Genomic DNA, 20,827 nt, shown 5'->3' with positions numbered 1-20,827 from the left:
TATCTAATAGAAATGACTTCCCACATTACCTGGGTCATTCATGCTTTGGTTTCGTACTTTTCTGTTCTCAATACTATTAATATGTTGGAATTATATTACTTACTAGAAATGATAGGAATAAGAGTCAATAACAAAGTTTTAAGTTCATCAAGTAAATTTTTTAATGTATCTTAAAAGATACTGTATTATAAACAGTTTAAGATAACTATGAGGGCATTTCATTTGTAAGAAGATACTGCCTTTACAAAAGTGAAATTGGTGTTAATAACAATTTTTAGAACTACGAAAGGACAGCTGGATCAGTTAGATCAATAACTTTACTGTGTCGTATTGTTTTTTCTTTTTATAGCTGCACCTGCGGCACATGGAAGTTTTCATGCCAGGGGATGAATCGGAGCTGCAGCTGCAGTCTAAGCCACAGCCATGGCAACACTGGACCTGAGCCCTATCTGGGACCTACGACACAGCTTGCAGCAATGACAGATCCTTAACCCACTAAGCCAGGCCAGGGATAGAATCTGCATCCTCACAGAGACAACATCGGGTCCTTGACCTGCTGAGCCACAATGGGAATTCCTATGATATGTTTTAAGAATGGAAAATTCTTTATCAGTTTTTCCCCTGAAGTTGTAAAGTTTTACAGCTGCCCACAAATTATTTTTGGTGGAAGCTAGAACAATAGAATAGGACCTATGTCAAAAGATGCAGAGCCTTCTATTGTAAAGGCCATGGTGTCACCCCTATTGTAAAGACTATAGCATCCTCTTCATATAGGATTTTAAATTCTATGCTCAATTCGGGGATCAGAATACAAAGATTAGAAAAAATCCTCTTCATAATTCAGCCTATGACTGCTCTAAACTTGACTCTGCTGCCCCTTTCTTGGGCAATGATGACACTGAGATGAAGACGGCGAAATGGATTCATTATGAATAAAAATGTTTCCTGACCTTTTCTTTTAAATCATAAATGTAATTACCAACTAGGAAAATCTCTAATTACTAATAAGATGGAAACTCATCATTGTGTTCTTTGTATTGGTGTTTATTCAAAGTACTTGTCCCCCCCCCCTTTTTTTTTGGTCTCACCGACAGCATGCAGAAGCTACTGGGCCAGGAACTGAACCTGCGCCACTGCAGTGACCTCAGCTACAACAGGCTGAGCCACACAGGAACTTCTTGTTTCCTTTTTAATTAGGGATATCATTATAAACACAAATTGATTGTTCCTGATGCTAATAGCAGTCATTTTAGTTGGATCCAGAAAAGAAAAATAGATAGTGGATCTAAGAATCCATCATCTGTTTGAAAAGGGGAGGTGGTATGTGAAGAGTTTGAATGGAACTATGTCATTGGGCATAATACCAACCATTGAATTGGCATTTTACCTTGAAATTACCTCTTTCTTGAGAGACAAGGGTATGAATATAACTTTTCAGTGTACATCTTTTTGTACTCTTTGTTTCTTTAAACATGTGAATGGGTTCTCTATTAAAAATAGATAAAAATAGATAAAATTTTCTGGACATTTTTTCTCTTATTAACCTTCCTTGCAGTTATTTTCTACTTTGTATTAATGGATGAGACTGGTAGAGTTAACTAAAAATATATAATCTTTATAAAACATTCTTTTTCTTTGGAATGCAAAGAGGCAATAATTCAGGTACCCACTAAAATATGCCCAACCACAACCTCCTATACTTACATAATATCTATCTTTATTCTTAGGTCAGGAGCTACAAAGCATAAAATCGACATCTGATATCGATCCAACCAAAATCACATTTAAAACAAACTACAGAGAGTTCCCATTGTGGCTTAGCAGCTTAAGAACCCGACTTGTATCCATGAGGATACGGGTTACATCCCTGGGCTTGCTAAGTGGGTTAAGGACCTGGCATTGCCTTGAACTGTGATGTAAGTTGCAGATGTGGCTTGGATCTGGCCTTACTGTGGCTGTGGTGTAGGCAGGCAGCTGTAGCTCCAACTTGACCCCTAGCCTGGGAACTTCCGTATATCATAGGTACAGCCCTAAAAAGTAAATAATAATAATAATAAAATAAAATAAACTATAAAACCTGAGTAGACATTATATATCAAATTTGAATATTACATACATGTGCCTAGAATAACTTACTAACAAAATGTAAAACATTCTATAATCTATACATGTCACATACCTGGAGTATAACCCCAGGGTTCATAGTATGATGGAAATACCCCAAGATGACAACCTCGAACAAACTCTTCATAATCCATGGGTAACAAGGGGCTGGTGGAGGATAGAAACTCTGGGTGCAAAATCACCTAAAAAAGAAAAATTCTAATGAGAAAAAGAGAAAGAAAGAAGAAATTAAAGCAAAAAGTCTCCTACAGTTTGGTTATTTCAATACTATAGAATCCTTCTGTTCCTGATTTGGGGTTGGTGGGTGTGGAGAAGAGAGAGAGGTAAGAAAAAAGAAAAAGATCTGGATGATTTCTCCTCTGTCTATTCTGTGTAAATATCTACTCTGTGGACTAACTTTCCTTCAGGTTCCAAGGCCTAGTTTGGAAGATAGGCAGTTATTGTGCTATTTTTATCGTCATGTTAAACTCTTCCAATCCAGCCTTTATTGACAATAAAGATTTTACTTGGTTCTCTAACTTCTGGCACCTGCCTTATTTCTCAAGTTTATTCCCATCTGGAGAAGAACAGAGGGGAGCTACTCTTACAGGCCCAGGCGCAAGTTAGCCAAGTGAAATAGAACTCAGGGCCAATTTCAAGCTACTGATGCGATGCTACTGGAGATGGGAAGAGCAGTAGGACATCCTTAGAGAGTATTTCCATCATGTGGGTACAGTGGTCATGAGCAACCTCAAGAGCACAGGTAATAGTCAAATGCAGTGAACAATGAGCATGCGATGAGTTTTGAGCATTATCTTTCTTTTCAGCATAATTAAGTTTTATGTAATTTAATTTTACATAGTGGTTGGATTTAAAACAGGACCATAACATTTCTGAGAAGTTAGCAGTTGGCTCTTACATGCTGGTATGAATCTCTCCCTAGACTGCACAGCTTATATTTTTCTGTAAAGGCAGAGACAAGAGAGCATAGCTGTCCTTGGAAAGCTGTGAATAGAATGGCTACTTAACTGGTCACCTAGATGAATGAGTTCTATTTCTCCTACTTATTAAAATTATGAATTATTGGAGTTCCCATTGTGGCACAGCAGAAACAAATCTGACTAATATCCATGAAGATGCTGGTTCAATCTCTGGCCTCACTCAGTGGACCAGGGATCCGGTGTTGCCATGACCTGTAGTGTAAGTCACAAATGTGGCTTGAATCCTGCGTTGCTGTGGCTGTGGTGTAGGCTGGCAGCTGCACCTCCAATTCGACCCCTAGGCTGGGAACTTCCATATGCCGTGGGTGGCCCTAAAAAGCAAAAAAAAAAAAAAAAAAAAATTATGAATTATAATATATAATTAACAAATAAATTATATTATTATTCCAGTACTTTAAAATCAGATTTTAAAAATTTATTTGTTAGAGTTTATTAGAATTTATTTTTAGTAATGTACTTTATGGGAGGGAGCTGACAGATAATCTAAACCTGATTTGGTGAGAACTTTAATGAAATGGAGAAATAGGGGAATTTTATATATATATATATAATACATATTAATATTATTACATATTAATTATTTTAAATGTTATATTTTAATTTTATATAAATTTATAAATAAATGTTTGCATATATATATATAAAATTTAAAACATTTTTAAATTTACAAAAAAGTTGCAAATACAATGTGAAAAGAATTAATATCTTCCAGAACCATTTGTACATAAATTGCTGACTGGATACCCATCATCCACAAGTATTTAACTTGAGTTCCTATAATCAAGAACATTTCTCACATAACCACATAGTAAGCATCAAAATCAGGAAACTAACATTGATATATCACTACCATGCAATCCTTAAATCCCATTCAATTTCTTCAATGGATCAATAGTTCTTTTTCTTACTTTTCTTTTCTTTTTTTTTTTTTTGGCCATGCTCATGGCATGTGGAAGTTTCTGGCCAGGGTTCGAACCCATGCCACTGCAGCGGCCCAAGTTGCTGCAGTGACAAGGCTGGGTCCTTGACCCACTGCACCACAGGAAAACTCCCACTGTTCTTTAAACCAAAGGATCAAGTTCACAGTCACAGGTTACATTTAGTTGTTACTTGCCTCTAGTCTCCTTCAATTTGGAAAAGTTCCCAGGCTTTGGTTTTCATGACCTTAACACTTGAAGTCTACAGTCTAGTTCTTTTGAAATATGGTCCTCAGTTTGGGTTAGCCCTATGCTTCCTCATGATTAGAGTAAGTTATGCATCTTCTGCAGAGACAGCACAGAGTTGATGCTCTGCTCTTCTCACCGCATTTTACCAGGTAGCACAGGATTTACACTTTCCTCATTATTTACGACATTTACTTTCATCTCTTGATTAAAGTCATGTTTTTTTGGCTTTCCACTGTAAAGTTTTCTTCTCTTTTTTGCTTTTTAGGACTGCACCCTTGACATATGGAAGTTCCCAGGCTAGGGGTCCAATCAAAGCTGCAGCTGCCAGCCTACATCACAGCCACAGAGCTGAGCCTTTGACCTACACTACAGCTCACAGCAATGCCAGATCCTTAACCCACTGAGCCAGGCTGGGGTTGAACCCTCATCCTCATGGATACTGTCGGGTTTGTTACCGCTGAGCCACAAAAGGAACTCCCACTAAAGTTTTCTTCTGTTTTCCCTTTGTTATTAATAAGGATTTAGGGGAGTATAGCATTTTGAAACCAGATAAATATCCCATTCCTAAGTAAACTTACATTTGTCTTGGATTCAGTGTTCTTTGTGTTATTCAAATGCATTCTAACTCATTACTATCTTTGGATACTTAAATTGTGCCTGATTTGTCAGTGGGAACCCCTTCAGACTGGTTCCTGTTAACTTTTGCCAGGTCTCCATCATTTTTTGAGCATTTCTTTGCTTTTTGACACAGGAAGTCATTTTAGGCTCCTCTTTCACTTTTCCTGCCATATCCCTACAAGTAAGCATTTCTTCAAGGCATCCTGGTTCCTTTCAGAGGAAAGTGATATTTATTTATTTATTTGTTTGTTTGTTTGTTGCTTTTTAGGGCTGCAACCATGGCATGTGGAGGTTCCTAGGCTAAGGGTCGAATCAGAGCTATAGCCGCTGGCCTACACCACAAGGACAGCAACAAGGGATCCAAGTCACATCTGCAACCTACACCACAGCTCATGGCAAGCCATATCCTTAGCCCACTGAGCAACACCAGGGATCGTACCCGCAACCTCATGGTTCCTAGTCAGAATCGTTTCCACTGCGCCATGATGGGAACTCCTGAAACTTTTTTTTTAATGAGCACACAACACTTGTTATAGTCATTCACGAAATAAGTGCATATTCTTCCCAAGAGATTACCTTGAAGAAAAACCTAATTTTGGATATACAACAATAATGACAACAACAATTACATAATAATTGATATATTATAAATCACTTTCATATATAATACCTCATTTTACCTTAGCAACATTGTGTGATGGGGAGCACAGACATTCTCATTGTCCTAATTTTATTTTATTTTATTTTTTTATGGCCACACACATGGCATATGGAAGTCCCTGGGCCAGGGATTGAATCCAAGCCTCAGCTGTGACCTATGCAGCAGCTGCAGCAACACCAGATCCTTTAACCCATTGAGCTGTATTGAACCCATACCTCTGCAGCAACCAAAGCTGTTATATTTGGATTCTTAACCCACTGTGCCACAGCAGAAACTCCTGTCCTAATTTTAGACATAAAGAAACTAAGACTTTATAAGCATTAGGTACAGCTCAGTCAATCCATAAATAGGAGGTATCTTAAATTCAAGAAGAAATAAAATGGTAAAATGTCCAAAATCAGTACCTATAAATGATGGTTTATCACAGTGATGTGCCTATAAATGATGGTTTAATCGTAAGAGTCACAAATTAGCAAAGTGAAATGGATCAAATATTTCCCTTCACCAAACATAATTTTAGTTCCTATTTCATGCAAAATGCTGCACTAGGAAAAGAGACCAAAAACGCAGACACTGGCTGAGTTTGGACAACCATCAAGTCAGAAGCCCATTACACGCTGTTGGCAAATTTCAGCAAAGGGAGATTTAAAAGGCTTTTTGCCTACTTTGGGATTTCCAAGCTTAGGAAAATTTGTCCTCTTCAAAGCCCGTTTTGGAACTTGAAAGCATCATGGCTCACGCCTTTTGTTACCAGCCAGAGAGAATAACAGCATGACTAAAATAAGAAAACAGCTGTTCTGGCTCCAAAACAGTCAACGGCAGAAACCCAGGGCTGAGGAAAGGATATTAGAGGTTAGCCCAAGGTTACAGGGAGGATTAAATGAGATCCTGTATACAAAAGCCCCCAGCAAAGCACCTGGCTCACAGTAGGCTCTGGATAAGTAGTGATAAAATAAACAAAAACTTGTCAGACGCTGTTTATCCTGAGAGAGAAGTAAGGTCCCAGAAAGTTAGTTTATTTTCACTGAGTGGGCAGCACAGGTTCCAGACCTGAAATCTGCAGTCTAGACTTTTCTCACTATACCTCACTCCCAAGGCAGTACCAACGATAAATTTTCATTCAAAATAATCTGCAATGCTTCCTGAATCAAATGGTCATCTTCACAGAAAAAATTTGTCAATCCAGTCTGAGGGTTAGGACCCACTCTATAGCTGACTGTAAACATGCAGGTGATCAAATAGCTACTTATATTATCACAGGCCCTGAATTAGTGTCAAGCTTTTTAAAGGATGCTATTAATAAAATAAAATAGGAGTTCCCGTCGTGGCGCAGTGGTTAACGAATCCAACCAGGAACCATGAGGTTGCAGGTTTGATCCCTGGCCTTGCTCAGTGGGTTAAGGATCTGGCGTTGCCATGAGCTGTGGTGTAGGTCGCAGACGTGGCTCAGATCTGGTGTTGCCATGGCTGTGGCTGTGGCTGGCAGCTGTAGCTCTGATTCAACCCCTAGCTTGGGAACCTGCATATGCCATGGGTGTGGCCCTAAAAAGAAAAAAGAAAAAAAAAAAATATATATATATATAGAGAGAGAAACTATGTGCCAGGGACTGGACTAAGTATTAATAAAAGATAACATTTATTATGCATTTACTATGTGCTAGGGACTACGCTAAATTGATTTATTTAATCCTCACAATAGTTCAATGAGTAGGGCTATCTTACCATCATTTTAAAAATGAGAAGGCTGAGGTACAGTGATATTAAGTAAGCTTATCAACTGAACAAGTGGCTGAGCTTTAAAACCAGGCAGTGTCAGTATAGTTTTAAATGACTTCACATACCTTTATATATGTGTGTGGCAGCCCTGAATTTGCCACTCAGATTTCCTTCAAGAGATCCTGGCCCAGGGATCTTGACTGACAGACCTAAGGGCCTCCCCTCTTCATCCACAACAGCGACTGCTCCTAGCTGCCTATAGGACCAGCAGATATGAGTACTAGTGCCAACCCATTTCTACCCAATAGGTGATTCTTTTTTTCTTTTCTTTTTCAGCCATACCCATGGCATAAGGAAGTTCTTGAGCCAGGGACAGAGTCTGAGCCAGAGGTGTGACCTACCTCACAGCTACAGTAACACAGAATTTTAATGCACGTCCTGGGCCAAGGATCAAACTGGTACCTCCACAGAGACAATGCCAGATCATTAACCCACTGCACTACAGTGGGAACTCCAGTGGGTGATTTATTTTTATTTTTATTTTTAGAGCCACACCTGGGGAAGGAATGGAAGTTCTCAGGCTAGGGGCCAAATTGGAGCTATAGCTGCCAGCCTACACCGCAGCCACAGCAACAACAGATTGGAGCTGCATCTTTGACCTATACCACACACAGCTCACGGCAACGCCAGATCCTTAACACATTGAGCAAAGCTAAGGCTTGAACCCACATCCTCATGGATCGTAGTCAGGTTCATGACCTGCTGAGCAACAACAGGAACTCCCCAGAGGATGATTAATGGGCATCTTTTGCTTGGGGAATCCCTGTCCCTATTAATGGAAATCTCTATTAACACTATTGTATTGTATTGTATTGTATAGAGTAAGGCACCCATCTTTCTGCCAACCTGAAATTCCAGGTAGGTGGAAGTACACATAAAGGTAATAAAGCATAAAAAAATGGTTGTTCAATAGAGGAAAATGTATGCAGGAATACTAATAGACTTAAAATAAGTCAACAGTAAACCAAAATACACATCCAAATGGGAATCTTTTGTATTAAGAAAGAGGCCTTGTATAATAACTTGGAATTTATGTTAGCTATAGATTGAGTGTACTGCTGAAAACTATTTTTCTTTGTGTGGGCATATGAGCATGCACGTGTGTGTGTTTGTGTGAGTGTGTTTCCTTCCACTAACTGACAAGCCATGTGGCCTTGGACCCCTGCTTTTCCCTTTTATGAGTCACTATAAAGAGGGTTGCTTTGTGTGTATATATTTTAAGTATTTGCTAATTTTTATTACTTCTAGTGTTTTTTTTAAAATTACAACTGAGGAGTTCCCGTCCTGGCTCAGTGGTTAACAAATCCGCCTAGGAACCATGAGATTGTGGGTTCGATCCCTGGTCTCGCTCAGTGGGTTAAGGATCCAGTGTTGCCATGAGCTGTGGTGTAGGTCGCAGATGTGGCTTGGATCCACTGTTGCTGTGGCTATGGTGTAGGCCGGTGGCTACAGCTCCGATTTGACCCCTAGCCCGGGAACCTCCATATGCTGTGGGTGTGGCCCTGGAAAAGGCAAAAAGACAAATAAAATAAAATAAAATAAAATAAAATAAAATAAAATAAAATAAAATAAAAAATAAAATAAAATTACAACTGACTTTTTTCTGCAGAAAAAAAAAAAAAAAGATGAAGCTTTTTAGAACTGGGGCTGTAACCTATGGCTCTTCCTCTCTAATTCTTCCTTCTGGCCCTCTCTTCCTAATGTCTGGTTGCACCTCCCTGCCTGCTTTTGCTGTCAACCTCTTTACCTGTTACAGGCATTTCTATCAATAAATGTTTTCTTTTTTTCTTTCTTTTTTTTTTTTTTTTGGTCTCTTTGCCTTTTTCTAGGGCGGCTTCCTGCAGCATATGGAGGTTCCCAGGCTAGGGGTGGAATCGAGGCTGTAGCCACCGGCCTATACCAGAGCCACAGCAACGTGGGATCCGAGCTGTGTCTGCCCCTACACCACAGCTCACGGCAATGCTGGATCCTTAACCCACTGAGCAATGCCAGGGATCGAACCCGAAACCTCATGGTCCCTAGTCGGATTCCTTAACCACTGAGCCATGATGGGAACTCCTCTTTTTCTTTTTTTAGTGCCACATTTGTGGCATATGGAAGTTCTCAGGCTAAGGGTTGAATCAGAGATGCAGCTGCCAGCCTACATCACAGTCACAGTAACACCAGATCGTTAACACACTGAGGAAGACCAGGAATCAAACCCGCATCCTCAGGGATACTAGTCGGGTTCTTAACCAACTGAGCCACAACAAGAACTCCTCCTCTTCCTTTCTTTCCCTGGCTTTTTTTTTTTTTTCCTGCTTTTTTATTCAGGGCCACACAGGTGGCTTATGGAGGTTCCCAGGCTAGGGGTCTAATCGGAGCTGTAGCCACCAGCCTATGCCACAGCCACAGCAACGCGGGATCCAAGCCGAGTCTGTAACCTACACCACAGCTCATGGCAACGCCGGATCCTTAACCCACTGAGTGAAGCCAAGGATTGAACCCGCAACCTCATGGTTCCCAGTCAGATTTGTTTCCACTGCCCCAGGATGGGAATTCCATCCCTGACTTTCTTGATGTATCCTTGGGTCAGCAATTTTCTTCCTTCATTCAACCTGATCTTCCAGCATGGCAAAGTTATCATTCCTTAGCCTCCACAAATGCCCACACACCTATAGCTCCCTTCACAATGGTCCTTGTAGACCCCAGACCTATGTTTTCTAAGTGCCTATGAAGCATCTCACTGTGAATCTTCTCCTATGTAACAATCTATAAAAACAGAACTCAATTCATTACCCACTTCATTTAAAGCCTTTCCTTGGTTTTTAGAAAGTAGTGGTTACACACTGAAGCCTTGTCTCCTTCCTCTTTCTCACTGTCAATATCCATGGTTGACTAAACATGGTCGTTCCTGCAGGCAACCATCTCTCCCATTGCTCCATCCTCTCCAGCCCTTCTGATAAGGCCTTTGGAAGGGCTCTCAGCATCTCCCACCTGTACTGTTGCAGTAGGTCCTTAATTTGTCTCCATCATATCCACTCATGCCTACATCAACGAGTGAATGAAATACATTTAAGAATAGACTACTTTTTCCCTAAGAAATTTTACAGAGAAGAGTAGAAAAACATTTATAAACATCAAGAGGAGGCAGGATTAAGGCAAAGTTTGTTTTTTTCATATGGAAAGATTTTAGAAATATTTGTAGACAGCAAGGGAAGGAGCTGGTGAATCTATAATGTAAGTGAACAGGGTACATTTCCTAAGAATACAGGAGGGAATAAGATCCCAGAAAACCCCTTAGAACCTGAAGGAAAAAAGGTAAGAATAGGTCACAATCTATATTTGAGGCCAGTACGAAGGGACTTCGTAGGGGTTTATAACTCATATGATCTGCTCAAGGTAAAAGAAAGGACAATGGGATCTTCCCCTTTGAAAAGACCGGTAAAAGCTTGTGATGACTTGACCTTGAACGCTGGTGGATAGAAGTGAGCAGGGGTAAGCAATTATCTGTTTACATGTTCACCTTTGTCCCCCACCCATAAGAGGATGCCTAAGACATAACAGACCCTCAGTAAACATCATAGAGTTTAAGTCACACAGTGTAAAAACTAGAACTAACTCACACAACTAACACTATGGCTTGTTGTTGTAGAAACTCAACAGTGAAAAGAATTAACTGGTCTATAGATCATTACGTAAAATCATCATTAGCCACACTCTCTAAAACTGGAAGTTTACACTATGCCATTTATTGGGAAAAAACAAAGACAATTAATGTTAATCTCAGAGATTCAGTAATTAAAGCAATTCTTAGACTATATGTGTTTCATTAAAAATGAGGCCATTTCCTTATGCTTACTGACAGTATTGTACAGTGAAAATGAAGGCTTAATTACAACTTAAAGCCATAAATAGGCTTCCGTTTTTTAGAAGGCTACCAAATAGTCATTATTCTTTAATTGCTCAAGACAGGAAAGAGAATTAATTTTCTTTAGAAAACATCATTTAAAATATTTCTGAAAAATGTTAGGAATTTTTCAAGGAATGCTTTTCATAAATTCTCAAAAATATATTCCATATTGTTTTGAAGTGCCCCATGTAAACAATTAGTTCTACCTTGACTCTGTCTGTGCGGCTGTTGAAAAGCCCGATCCGTCTAATAGTGCTGAGGATGGGATCAGTGGAGTCATCAATCATGTTGTGAGTGGTCACTGGGGGCAAGGACTGCCGCTGAAGGGACGGAGGGAAGAAAATGTCAGCCGTGAAAAGAATTAATAGGTGTGACTAATTTCAACAATAGGTCGTCGGCACTGTGTCATCAAACTTTGATGCCTTCAGCCTGAGACCACGCTGATGATGATGATAAGCTGTGCACTTCAGAGGAGGATAATGGGCTGAAGAACTTCCTTCACATACTGTGAACACATGATAACTTTTGTTTTTCACCTGCAGCAACCATATGAAAGGGCTGGATTTCTTGACTGTTCTTGGAACTTATTTGGAATGATTGTCCCGAAATCTTGACTCAAAATGAGCTACTCTCCCAGTTGCCACTAGGGGGGCGGTCCTCTGGTGCCTCACTGTTAACTGACAAAATTTCAATAGGTGTCTAACACACTCACCTTCTTTTTTACAACAATCCTGCTCAACTGAGATACATTCACCTTTTCTCTACAGTGACTCTGAATTCTACACTTTTGGAAAACGAAGCATTTCCTTGTCGTCATTGCAATTTTTCAACTGAACATCTTGGTTCCAAATGAATTTTTTAAGTAGATACAGAGACAAGTTCCATGAAATTGTTTAAAGGAGCTCTGAAAACGACTGATGAAAGAGAACTTACAAAGGTATCAATTGCATAAATGCCTAAGAATGACTTTTCTAGCTCTTGGGTTTAAAAATTTCCAAAATTAGCCCATTCCCATAAATCAAGATATTGATCTAAATGGACTTTAACCATTATGGGAAGTGGTGAGCACTTTTTCATTTATTACCTGAGTTGAAAAGATGGCTCTTTTCATAATTGTCAAATCGTCTCGATCCAAAATATTGTTCATGTCAGGAATTTCTCCTCTGTAGGGAAAAAATTTCAATAATCAAAATTAAAACAGCTGGCACTAATTAAGTGCTTCCTGTGTATCAGGCACCATTCTAAGCACTTCAAAAATAAATGAAAGCAAATATAGTTTCCTTATGAAACTCAGAGATAAATTCTTAAAGTGTGAGGAAGTCTGATAAAAGAACACCTTTGATAGCACAAAAGAAAGTTAAAAAATTTTTTTTCTATTCCTTTTTTTTTGCTTTTTAGGGCTGCACCCTCAGCACATGGAAGTTCCCAGGCTAGGGGTCCAGTCAGAGCTACAACTGCCAGCCTACACCACAACCACAGCAACGTGGGATCTGAGCCATGTCTGCAATCTATACCACAGCTCACGGCAATGCCAGATCCTTAACCCACTAAGTGAGGCCAGGGATCCAACCCACATCCTCATGGATACTCAGATTCGTTACCACTGAGCCACAATGGGGACTCCCCACTATTCCCTTTTTTAAAAATTTACAATGTTGTAGTAGTTTCAGGTGTACAGAAAAGTGAATCAGTTACACATACACATACGTCCATTCTTTTTTTCCCCCCATTTAGGTTATTAGAGAACATTGAGTAGACCTCCCTGTGCTACGTGGTAGGTCCTTGTTAGTTATCTACTTTTATACATAAGAGTTTGTATGTGTTAATCCCATTCTCACAATTTATCTCTCCCCTCCACAGTTTCGCCTTTAGTAAACATAAGCTTGATTTTCTTTTCTTTTCTTTTCTTTTTTCTTTTCTTTTCTTTTCTTTTCTTTTTTTTTTTTTTTTTTTTTTTTTTGGCAGCATATGGAAGGGGTCAAATCGGAGCTGCAGCTGCTGGCTATGCCACAGCCACAGAAGACCAGATCCAAGCTGCTTCTGTGACATACACCTCAGCTCAGGGCAACGCTGGATCCTTAACTCACTGAGCAAGGTCAGGGATCAAATCTGCATCCTCACGGACACTATATCAGTTCAGGTTCTTAACCTGATGAGCCCAATGGGAACTCTCATAAGTTGGATTTTGAAATCTGTGAGTTTTGTTTTGTTTTGTTTTGTTTTGTGTTTTGTCTTTTGGGGCCACACCTGCAGCATATGGAAAGCCACAAAAACACGGGATCCGAGCCGTGTCTGCCACTACATGCAGCTCACAGCAATGCTGGATCCTTAACCCACTGATTGAGGCCAGGGATCGAACCTGCATCCTCATGGATGCTAGTCATGTTCGTTAACCACTAAGCCATGACAGCAACTCCCTATGCATTTGTTTCTGTTTTATAAATGAGTTCTTTAAAGCATTAATGTCGCTGATAAGGAGGATACTCTCATTAAACAGTGCCTACTTCTGAGTAATATGTTCTAAAGTGGCCATAACTTGTCCATCTATAAGCTGATATTTTTACTGGCTAAAAAGAAATGATGCACACCTGCAACCGTGCACCAGGTGACAACACAGCTTTCTCTTCATACTGTAAAATATCCATATACTTTGTATATATTATTATTATTACTTTGTAAAGCATTTTGTTTTGGTTTTATTATTTATATTTTATTTTATTGATACATTTATATATTATATATTTAAATAATCATGTATTGTTATTAAGTTAATATGATAGTTGACATGAATTAATATGTTAATCAATAACTATATCAATATAATGTAGAAGTAAATATATTTAATGTACATTAAATCAATATATACTTTGGCTTAAAATCTCATGAAATGTCCCTCAGGTTCAGATTAACATATTTGCTCTCAATGAGATTTCCACTGCATTAGAATTTATCTGCCTATATAAATATGTTCATACAACCTGCTTGCAAATACTTGTCAGATGAAGGATAAAACAAAACCTGATCATGCGATATAATACATTTTCAAAAGCTATTAAATCCTTTATATTTTGAACAAAATAAATCTAGAGTCTAAATGGTTAAGTCTGAATAGTAAGGCCCTAAAGGTTTGAAGTGTTCAGTGTTCCAAGAACCTACCTTAATAATGCATCATACAGTTTCTTTCCAAACTTTTCCTTCACAGAATGTGCAGTGTCCCTGTGTGAATAGAAAGGTTGACAAACAATGTCATAATTTGAAGACTTTATTTGCCAGGACAGGGCTGTTGTTCCATCATTGCATTCTTTGAAATTACAGGTCTCTTTCGTATAGGCTCTTCTGTTCTTTTCTTCTTTGCCAGTTTGGCCTGAGTTAAAACCTCCGGAGCTGAGGCAACAGAACACACTGACTAGTGCAGAGAGTGTAACTTTTTTTTGCTTGAGGATAATCAGAAGAGGGTGGGGGGGGAGAGTGGGGGAGTGGATGGGGATATAGATGTAACATTGGGACTTCACTGATTATTGTTGAATCTGAGCTACAGGCGTGGAAGGGATCACGATACTAATCTTGCTACTTTGACATAGGTTTTAAAATTTCCACAATAAAATATGTTGAAAGATTCCGTATCCCTTCCATGGTAGCTCATTCCGAAGTTTTTCTACTAGCACACTTTACAGACATGACATAATCTAACATAGTAGCCCAAGGAGACGAGAACCAAGTAGTACGTGTGCTATAATCATCTTAAGGAAAAAACTGTTCACAGAAATATATCAGAAATCATGCACTTAAAAAAAATCCCTTAACACCTATTGTTCGAGAACATTTGCAAGATGTGAGGTTACCAGAGCTGTTTTCGCACTGCCTGGCCTTTCAGGGTTTCCACATTGAAATTATTTGTCTTGGCAGGCATAATGAAAAACACCACCACGGTGACATCACTTTTATGCACCTAATGAGGGATCAGAAAACACAACAGAGTCAACTACCAAAGATAAAACAAACCACATGACAGATGGACCTCAAACTGTGAAAATGAGTGCTTTGAAATTATCTTGAGATAAAAAAAGAATACGTATTTATGATTTACAACAAAATTACACCCACTGTCCTGAGGGTTTTTTTTTTTTTCACAAATTTTAAATATAGCTTTCAATAAAGATTTGTCAATTAACAACTTAAAAATCCACACATAAAATATTTCCATGGCATTGAACATCTAAAAACGATAGCAATTGCTATTGATATTGCTGCGATTTGCTGTGATTTACTGTGATTAAAAAAATACAACGTAGAAGTTCCTGCCATGACTCAGCAGAAACGAATCTGACTAGCAACAATGAGGACACAGGTTCAATCCCTGGCCTCACTCAGTAGGTTAAGGATCAGGTGTTTCTGTGAGCTGTGGTGTAGGTGGCAGATATGGCTTGGATCCTGCATTGCTGTGGCTGTGGTATAGGCCAGAGGCTACAGCTCGAATTCAACCCCTAACCTGGGAACCTCCATTAGCCATGCGTGTGACCCTAAAAAGGCAAAAAACAAACAACAACAAAAAGAACACCCACAATGTAGGAGTTCCCTCATGGCTCAGCAGGTTAAGGATCCCTCATTATCACTACTAAGGCTCTGGTTATGGCTGTGGCCCAGGTTCAATCTCAGTTTTGGGGAACTTCCACGTGCTGTGGGCACGCTGCCTTCCCCGCCAAAAAAACCCACAACATAAATGTGAGCTGATATTCTTTAAAATTTCAAATTGGAAAGTTAATGGAGATTTTGTCTGGGTTGTTTCTGCTTGTTATAGCTAATTCACGCTGATTTGCAAAAATGATTATTTACATTTTTTTCCATTTAAGGTCTTGATTCTCCTGATGTTGTGTTTTGATTTTTTTAGCCCTAAAGTAAAGAAACAAGCATGTGCCCGGAATTTTTGGTGTAGTAGGCACTGTGCTGGGTGCTTTAAATGCGTAATTTCACTCAAGCCTGGTAATAACTGAGCACAATATTGATCACTCTCCTCATTAATCTCAAAAGAGAAAGACAAGAGTTTCAGTATTTTGTTTGAGCTCTTAACACAGGTTCTCAAAACTGGGATTCAAACTGGTAGGGTTTTTTTTTTTTTTTTTGACTCTACAATTTATTTACTTTTCTTCTGTCAACAAATACCATTGACCCGAAATTTTTCAGAAGGAAAATGACATGCCAAACAGCTGTGGGAATGAAAGCATAAACTTACGCAAAACTCCGAACACATGAATGCTCTTGTATTCTGAAACTAGCTCCCGATCGTGGGCACTTTACCATCTAATCTGTGGTCTCTGCCCTCCAGGACCTGATATTCTATTCAAAACATCTACAGGAGCCAAAGAATAGGAAACTCACCACCCCTGACCCCCACCCCTGTGTAGCCAAGGTGCTATTAACGAATAAACGTACTATATGAAAAGAGAATGCCTTCTTTTAATTTCTCCAAGGACTACAATTATCTTCAAGGTCTAGAATATGAGAAACTGAATTTTGCTTCACATATAAAACTAAAGTAATTATTTAATAAATGTATGGATAAATAAATAATGTCCTTAAACATTATACACTTTTGATATAGTTGTGTGTTCCTCTATAAAACTTATTGAATAGATACATACCAGGAAATACTATGAAATCAGATTATTCCAGTTTATTTCTTAAATAATCTTTCCTGTCTTTAGTTCTGTGTGACAGGTTTGGGTTTTTTAGTCATGTGGTTTTAGTAAATCTCTTAGCATACTTGGTCCAGTGTCTGCTCTAAGGCAAGGATAAATCTATGTCTAGGAAATAAAAGTGTTAACTGGAGCCAGTACAGAGCTTGGGAAACTTTAGGTTTAACTTGGTAATTCGGTAAGACTGGACTTCTACACTGGTCTCGTATTTTTGTTACTTATTCTCTAATTTTATGTGATGAGATTAGGATATAAGCCAATAACTTCCATCCAGAGCTATGGCATAGTACTTTTATTGACAGAGGTTTTATTGCTGGATTAGTTCAGAATTTATTTTAAATCCCACCCTCCTGAGCAAAAAAAGTGATTCCATATTTGGGAATGGGAAACGCCTTTCCCTCCTTTGTGTTTCTTTGTGGTGGCTTATCTCCTTAATTTCACAGCTCAAGATTTTCAAAGGAAGAGGCATGGCTAGTCTGTTGGGAGAGAAGTAGAGTTTGTGTGTGTCTGCCCTGTTCTACCTACAGAGGGCATCCGCTTGGCTGTCAGACGTGTTGTTCATGTTTTTCTGAAGGCTTGCTCCGGTGGGGGAGAAGATGGAAATAGCCAGAGAGATGAGTGGAGGTCTAATACCATGAAGTTTAATACCAAGGGCCAATTAGGAAGCTTACCCAAGCCACATCTTCCATTACAGTCTGTATTTGTTTTTGAAAAGGTGAGATTTCATTCTCCATTTGATTTCTCTATGTTTATCTTTCAATTATTTACAAACTCTTGGGAGATGAGTACGAAGGGGGATGCTATATGGTCGTCTTAAGGAGTTCCCGTTATGGCTCAGTGGTAACAAACCCAGCTAGTATCCATGAGGATGCAGGTTTGATCCCTGGCCCTGTTCAGTGGGTTAAGGATCTGGCGTTGTCCTGAGCTGCGGTGTAGGTCACAGACACGGCTCAGATCCCAAGTTGCTGTGGCTGTGGCGTAGGCAGGCAGCTACAGCTCTGATTTGACCTCTAGCCTGGGAACTTCCACATTCCACAGATGTGGTCCTAAAAAGAAAAAAAACAAAAACAAAAACACAGCACATATAATGTGATAAGCATGTGGCTCTCTTTAAAAATACCTGACAAAATAAACAAATACACAAGTGAATGATGTGGCATCCTAACATGTTAACTGAAAGACCCCAAGCCATTTTAAGTCTTCAAAATTATATATTCTTCAGAAAACTCTAAGAGGCTAGAAAGTTCTTTACTTCCCACAGAAGAAAATCCTCCTATAAAAGCACTTCAGGGCATCCTTACCCGCAGCAGAAAATTTAGCCTGGATAAGGATTCCAGGAAGATGTCAGCTCCTTTATTTGAAAACTCGTACCTCCCAGCAATGAAGAGGAACAATGTTTTTTCCAGATCAAAGTCCAGGTGACTAAAACAAAACAAAAACAGGTTCAAATGAAATAAAGCAACAGTAACAAAATGTACACACGAGTTCAGTTAAAGTACAAAGGGGGCTGGGAAAGATAAACATTTACTCTAACAATCCTGTTTTCTCCGTATTTTTTTTTTTTTTTAAATAGAGTAAAGCGGGAGTTCCCGTTGTGGCACAGTGGTTAACGAATCCGACTAGGAACCATGAGGTTGTGGGTTCGGTCCCTGCCCTTGCTCAGTGGGTTAAGGATCCGGCGTTGCCGTGAGCTGTGGTGTAGGTTGCAGACACGGCTTGGATCCTGCGTTGCTGTGGCTCTGGCGTAGGCCAGTGGCTACAGCTCCGATTGGACCCCTAGCCTGGGAACCTCCATATGCGGCCCAAGAAATAGCAAAAAGACAAAAAAAAAAAAAAAAAAAATAGAGTAAAGCATACCCATAGAAATGACCTCGAACAAAATCTTGGATTCTAGCCTTGTACATGGCATGTAGGTTTTGAAATTCATGTACTGCTGAAAATTTCTTAACATTCAAGCCATTTGGTGTAACTACGTCTGGAGAAACAAAAAGAAACCATTATGAAAAAATCTCTTTTGGGAGAGGGTAGTATTGTAAAAAAACAAAACAAAACAAAAACTTTTTTTAAATCTGTATTAAGTTAGATGTCAATTAACATTTCCAGTGTCTGACTGTCATAGAATCGAAAATTGAAAAAACTTCACTGTAAATTGCTGAGGAAAATTGGGAGTACCTTACTGAAATAACACTGAGACAGGGGTTATGAAATAGTCTAATAGCAAAAATAGTCATTGTCAGAGTTTTCGTTTATTGCTTGCTTGCAGTGCACCAGGCACTGCTCTAAACACCTTGCAATGTAATCCTTGCACCTGAGAGAGCAGAGGCTTTTATTTGCATTTTCAGAGGCAGAAACTGAAACAGAGTTGTTACAGAATTTGTTCCAGAACACAAGTGTCAGGAAGAGGAAAACCCATGTTTTTTCTGGGTTTTTCCTAACCCTAACCCCTAACCCCTAACCTTAACCCTAACCCTAACCATATCTGCCTCCACCAGCTGTGTCCTCCTGTGCGCTAAACTACCTCGTGTCACCATATCTTGACCAAGTATGTGGCAAATGTTCTGTCTGTATGGAACACTGGAAAGATAGCCCTATATTCCTAATACATAACTAATTCTTTCCACCTAGAAGATGTGGTTGCTCAGGCAGGAAGATTTTTTTTTTACTTTTGGTTTTCAGGAATATTGGTCTGTGATAAGAAAGCTCTAAAAACTGCTTAGAATACATAAGGGGAATCACCTATTGAGTTGAACACATGGGTTACTGCCTTGAGTAGCAGTAAAAACAAAAGTAATAAAAAATTTAGCACATGGCAATGAAAGTTTTTGCACTGGAGATCGGAGCTAGAATTCTAAGTATGCCATCACTTTGAAGGATATTTTATTTTAGTAGGCTGCTCCCTTACAATGGTTCCACAAATCAACCCAAGCTTCTCCCTCATTTCTTGTGGGGGCGGGGGGAGGGAGAAGAACAGCTGTTCTTATGACTTTTTTAACTAAGTAATCAGGCGTTTGCTATATTCATTTACATATCTTGCCACAGCAGAGTCAATATTAGGTTTCATGTGAATAATTCCTAGGTAACTATAGAGTGTCACCAGGATAGCAGACAACCCTCTTTATACAATGTATTTCTCTTTATATACAAATATATATATATATATATATATATTTTTTTTTTTTTTTTTTTTGGTTGCTCTGTGGCATATGGAGTTCCCCACCCAGGGGTCAGATCTGAGCCATAGTTGCAACCTAAGCCATAGCTGCAGCAATGCTGGATCCTTAACCCACTGTGCTGGGCCAGAGAGCAAACCTGTATCTCAGCACTCCAAAGACCCCACCGATCCCATAGCGCCACAGTGGGAACTCCTCTTTCTATAACATTTATATTGGGCTCACTTTATTCCAGACTCTATGGTAGTTGATGAATATTAATTTCATTTTCATCAGACCGTATGAGGTAAGTTCTTTTCACTGTCCCCACTTTACAAATGAAGAAACTGGCCTGAAGAGAGTTATCTGCCCAAGGTCAAGTGACTGCCGAGTAACAGAGGTAAGATGTAAAGTCAAGGCAGCCTGGCTCTGGGGTCTACATCCTTATCCCCTCTTTCAGGCAGCTGGACTGTCCAAAAAGATGGAGAAGGCAGGACTGTATATGAAGGCCACCTTATTGTGACTTTAATTCTTCTAGAATTTTCTCACAGTTTCACAATTAAAAATAAAAGGTGTATCTTGACAAATACCATCTGATATCACTTATATGTGGGATTTAATATACGATATAAATGAACTAATCCACAAAATACTGACTCACAGACACAGAGAATAGACTCATGGTTGCCAAGGTGGGAGAGGGGTGTTGAGGAGAGAATTTGGGATTAGCAGATGCAAACTACTATATATAGTGTGAATAAATAACAA

The 20,827-nt window shown here is 39.2% G+C and overlaps 1 protein-coding gene across 1 annotated transcript in view; it reads right to left on the bottom strand.

Annotated features, from left to right (window-relative positions):
- The window catches only part of GYS2 (glycogen synthase 2), a 52,202-nt gene that overhangs the window by 7,388 nt on the left and 23,987 nt on the right, over positions 1-20,827 (bottom strand). Inside the window, 7 exon segments of the mRNA NM_001195511.1 lie at positions 2,180-2,306; positions 11,424-11,537; positions 12,302-12,380; positions 14,374-14,433; positions 15,060-15,166; positions 18,212-18,332; positions 18,768-18,885. Of these exon segments, the coding sequence (NP_001182440.1) occupies positions 2,180-2,306; positions 11,424-11,537; positions 12,302-12,380; positions 14,374-14,433; positions 15,060-15,166; positions 18,212-18,332; positions 18,768-18,885 (726 nt within the window).

The sequence above is a fragment of the Sus scrofa genome, chromosome 5 (genome assembly GCF_000003025.6).
Source record: "Sus scrofa isolate TJ Tabasco breed Duroc chromosome 5, Sscrofa11.1, whole genome shotgun sequence".
In the NCBI taxonomy this organism is placed as follows: Eukaryota; Metazoa; Chordata; class Mammalia; order Artiodactyla; family Suidae; genus Sus; species Sus scrofa.
This window is presented reverse-complemented; position numbering and strand designations above follow the sequence as displayed.